This window comes from Cydia splendana, chromosome 2 (genome assembly GCF_910591565.1).
Source record: "Cydia splendana chromosome 2, ilCydSple1.2, whole genome shotgun sequence".
NCBI lineage: Eukaryota > Metazoa > Arthropoda > Insecta > Lepidoptera > Tortricidae > Cydia > Cydia splendana.
Genome location: NC_085961.1, coordinates 20,682,791 through 20,687,456, shown reverse-complemented (window position 1 = coordinate 20,687,456; position 4,666 = coordinate 20,682,791). Strand labels below are relative to the sequence as shown.

The 4,666-nt window shown below is 36.6% G+C and overlaps 1 protein-coding gene across 1 annotated transcript; it reads left to right on the top strand.

The window, feature by feature from the left end:
- The first annotated feature begins 1,731 nt into the window (after nucleotides 1-1,731).
- On the top strand, nucleotides 1,732-4,139 carry LOC134801219 (uncharacterized). Its single transcript, XM_063773755.1, has 2 exons — nucleotides 1,732-2,644; nucleotides 4,111-4,139. Exons 1-2 carry the CDS (start codon nucleotides 1,732-1,734, stop codon nucleotides 4,137-4,139), a joined length of 942 nt encoding a protein of 313 aa, XP_063629825.1.
- Nucleotides 4,140-4,666: the final 527 nt, after the last annotated feature.

Genomic DNA, 4,666 nt, shown 5'->3' with positions numbered 1-4,666 from the left:
TTAAAGAAATAATTATTTTGAGGAGTTTTAATGAAAACGATGTACTTAGTTAGGTAAATATTTTCATTTTCACCTACTAAACTAAGGCTTGCATTTTTTTTTTATTTATTAACGTGTGGCACTTTGTGTCTCTCAGATATAATCATTCAAAAGTCATAAAAAATGTAAAATTAAGAACATGAAAATAATGGTTAAATAAAGTACTTAATTCACTCGTACCTACAGTAAATTTTCACACGAATGAACGAAAGAAAAACTTTAAAGTAAAAGAAAAGTACCTAAAAGCTGAAAAAATACACTCAATATATTTTACGGTTTACAAACGAATGGGCCAAAAACGTTTCCCAAAGTATCACATCCCAAACTATGTTTCCCAAATTATCATTTCCCAAAAAAATGTGTGGCAAAACAACTTATCGCAATTTTTCAGTTAGCAATAGTCTTTTTTGGCAAGTTATTGTTTAGCAAATAATTACTTGGACAAGTTTCATTTTGCCAAGTATTATTTAGTCAAATGTATCATTAAGCATAACATATTGCATGGCATAATTGGCATACAATTTACATACCAATGGATATTTATTTTTGCTTTTATTTGATATACTTAATCCCGACCTTGGTTTTTTTATCATTTTGGTTATGTTTTACGCATACGGATGTGATTAGTTGAACATTATAATTTGTAAGAAAAAAACCGATTTCTATGGGGGCCGGTGAAAGATTATTGTAGAATGTAGATGGTGCACTACCCACTTTTCAAGTAGCATTTCGTTTCTGTGAGGGTCGTAATAGTTCTAGCCTAACCTAACCCACTTCTCTGATAGCAGTTCGGTTCTGTGAGGATCGCAGTTCTAACCTAATCAAACCCTCTTAACGGCTTTTTTGGATATTAGCCAATAAAAAACGTTTGCTAAATAATTTTTTGTCCTAACAACATTTGACAAGTTGCCAAGTGATAATTTGACCAAATAAATTATATGCGAAGTGTAACTTTGCTAAAGGTTCCTTTGGGAAATGAAACTATTGCGATAAGTTTATTGGGAAGTGAAATTTGGCGAAAGGTATTTGGCCCAAACGAAAGTACACCATATTTTACACTTCTCTCTAAGTCTAAGACTAGTTGTTTCTGAACGCAACCATAATTGACCGAATGTTTTCTATTAGTTTATCCATTTACTAACTCAATCACTCTCTTCTTTCTCAACAACTCCCACTGTTCACATCGCTCTGTAAATTAATTTTGTTTTCATGGAAAATACATAATTTTCTTTAATATAAAGTGACTTTTAATCATCCACCAACATAAATGGTGCCGAAACAAGTGAAGTTCGAGTAAAAGTTACGATATTTCAAGAAAGTTGTCACCGCGTGTGAAGTGCCGGTCGGACTTAAAATCTCTCATCGAACGAAAATATCACCGAAATATTATCGCCAAGTCGCGCCTCAAAGCAAACGAGAAGGTTTTCAGTGATATTTCGAAGCAGCAGCATCAGTTTGAGCAAATTCAAGTTTCGACGCGACCAAGCCCATTTCTCAGAATTCAACTTCCATCGTTAGCCATTTTGATGAATTCAAGGACAAACCGAAAAGGAGCGGAATGACAATTTTGGAGCCAAGTTCGGACCGTTCATTCAAACTTCGTGAAACGTCATTCGGATCTGACATCCGCTGTCAATGTCATAATTGACATTAGACTTCATTCTTCAACTTCGTTTGCAATTGAACATCAAAATGAGAAGCAAGGAAATAAATAAACTAAATGCGCAAATCGCGTGGTGTAAAGGATTTACAACTAAAATAGAGAAACTTTTAAACGAACCGGACAATCCTTTGGATCAAGAATCAGCAATAATCAGATTAGAACAAACTGAAGCAAACTTTAAAAAATACAATGACTTGACTCTGGAGCTAGCCATATTAACAGAAAAGGATTCATCTGAAGACTTTGAAGACCACGATGAACACGAGGAGAGAACCATAAAAATCATCTCACGATTACGGAGGATAACCTCAAAAGCGCCCACAACCAATACGTCGTCGGCATCGTCGAAAACAAAAGTAGAAGATACGGACGTAACCAGTCATCATGGTGGAGTGCGGTTGCTGGAGATCGACATCCCCACGTACGACGGGAAGGATTACACAAAATACGTCGCGTTCATCGAGCTCTTCGACGCGATAATAGACTCCAGTGAAAAGTTAAAACAAGTGCAAAAACTATACTACTTGAAAAAATACCTGAAAGGTGAAGCATTAGCGTTAATTGAAGGTCTTCCATTAACCTGCGAATCATATGTTAAAGCCAGAGAGCTAATTAAATTGCGGTATGACAATAAATTTCTGGTAATAAACAATCATATCCAAGCTATAATAGATAGCACACCCATTGTAAAAGGTTCTGCAAGCAACCTGCGGGACGTGGTAGCCAATACTCGTCAGCATCTAGGCGCCCTTAAGGCCCTAGGTCAGCCAACAGAGCAATGGGACTTAATTGTACTAACTATTATCTTAAAAAAGGTGGATCAGTTTTCATGCAGAGCCTATCATCAAGAAAGGGACAGTGACAAGATGCCAAATCTCGAAGACTTCTTGTCATTTCTGGAGAGGAGAGCCAGCAGCTTTGAAGAAAGCCAACAAAGCGAAGGTAAGTCGCATACATATCAAACTAAAAGTGCTAAAGTGTGTAATGTGGCCAATATATCAGTACCTTCATGCTTATGTTGCAAAGCAACATCACACAAACTGTTTTGTTGCCCAATATTTGCAGCACAATCACCCAATGAAAGACGGGAGCTTGCTGCCAAACACAAATTATGTACCATATGTTTAGGTATGCACAAAAATAAATGTAAATTTCATTTCAAATGCTCCACATGTCAAATTAAAGCTCACAACACATTGTTGCATAATGAACCTGAGCCAAAAGTTACCAGTTGCCATGTTAACTCAACAAATGCTGTCGTTACTGATCTATTGCCCACCGTTAAGGTCAAAGTATTAGGGCCAGACGGTAAATCCTATATTACAGCTAGAGGTTTGATTGATTGTGGCAGCCAAGTTTCTTTCATGACAAATAGTCTTGCCAAAGCCTTGAATTTGCAGCCAATAAGTAAAAACCTCAACATTTCAGCTCTACAGTGTCAATCTAATCAAACATCAAAAGCTGTAAATGCCAAATTTGAGTCGCTGCATTCAAATTACAGCTTGCAAGTAACATGTTCACTGGTGGACAAAATCACAACACAATTGCCAGAAAACAAAATAGATACAAGTAAATTCACTATACCAAATTCTGTTGTACTAGCAGACAATGAATGGTCAATTGGTGATATTTCATTCTTGTTTTCTGCCAGCATATTTTGCAAAATATTATTGCCCAGCAAAACCAAAATCTCAAATACTGAACTTTACCTCGTCGGTACAGAATTTGGTACAGTCATATCTGGCGATACTCCATGTTATAATGGAGCAACAACCTGCCATCATGTTTCATTGCATGTGGCCACCCATGAGGCCAATAATAATATTGAGCACCTCCTAACAAAATTTTGGGAAACAGAAATTGTTCCTGAAATGAAATCGGAGGTTACAGCAAAGCAGGACTCCTGTGAGGCCGAGTTTCAACGCTCGGTACAATTAATTGATAACAAGTTTCAGGTGTCTCTCCCCCTTGCTCAGCCCATGGTTCAACTTAATCTAGGCAATACCTTTCCAATTGCATTCAAAACCCTTAATTGTATAGAAAAACGATTCAAAAAGAACCAAATTTTGCACGAAAGGTACAAAGAATTTATAAATAAATATATAGAGCTTGGTCATGCTAAGGTGCTGCCCCTAACACTAGTAAAGCCAAACACAGTAGATAAAGTACAAAAAATATCTAAAAAAAAGTATTTTCAAACATAATTAATACGTTAATATACCTACTTACTTTTTATTCCATGTGTGCGATATAGGCACGCTTACAATCAGGTAACCATGCCAAGGCGGAACATTAGCTCGGTTAACTTTGCATGTTACCGCGCAAGTTTAACTCAGGAATGAGCTCCGGCAGGAATCACTGCACTCCGATCTGAAACAATTTGAATAATTCTTTAACCAATTCCACAGCACTTGAAAACTCCGACAAAGTCGCTTAGTTACATACCTACCTCCACCTACTTACTTGTTTCTCTGTTCTTGTTTAAGTAGATGAAAGTTATCTCCAAACATTATTGTCTACTTATTTTGGCATTGTTGGTCTCCGTTTAACGCCATAGGAGACCAAGGCCTACACCTACATTATTCATTGTAGTACGTTACGTACACTGAGGTCAAGTGGGCCCTTAATAAATTAATAATAGATCATGGTAGAAGGGCCTCTAACACTCCTTTACTGCTGTTGTTATGCAGGTACCCCTTCAGGCAATGTTGCCCCAACTGACCTTAATTAAATAATTTACCTATGGGTGAATTGCAAAAAAAAATAGTTCAAGAGCTGTTAGTAGTCTTAAGTTAATTGATTCCATTGTGTTACGTCAATTAAGCAGTTTCTATTTAAATTACATACGTGAAAATGTGTTGGCGGATGCTACAAACTCAGGTGTGCATGAATTAAGTAAGTAGGTACCATGAATACAATACAAATTACATGGTTAATTTTTGTAATATGTACAATGGAATCAAT

What these genes read in the sequence shown, in the direction of transcription:
- LOC134801219 (XM_063773755.1), top strand. Translation starts at nt 1,732, where the DNA reads ATGAGAAGCAAGGAAATAAATAAACTAAATGCGCAAATCGCGTGGTGT. An exon ending in AGAAAGCCAACAAAGCGAAG is followed by an intron (nt 2,645 to 4,110) that starts GTAAGTCGCATA and finishes CCAATTCCACAG; the next exon opens with CACTTGAAAACTCCGACAAA.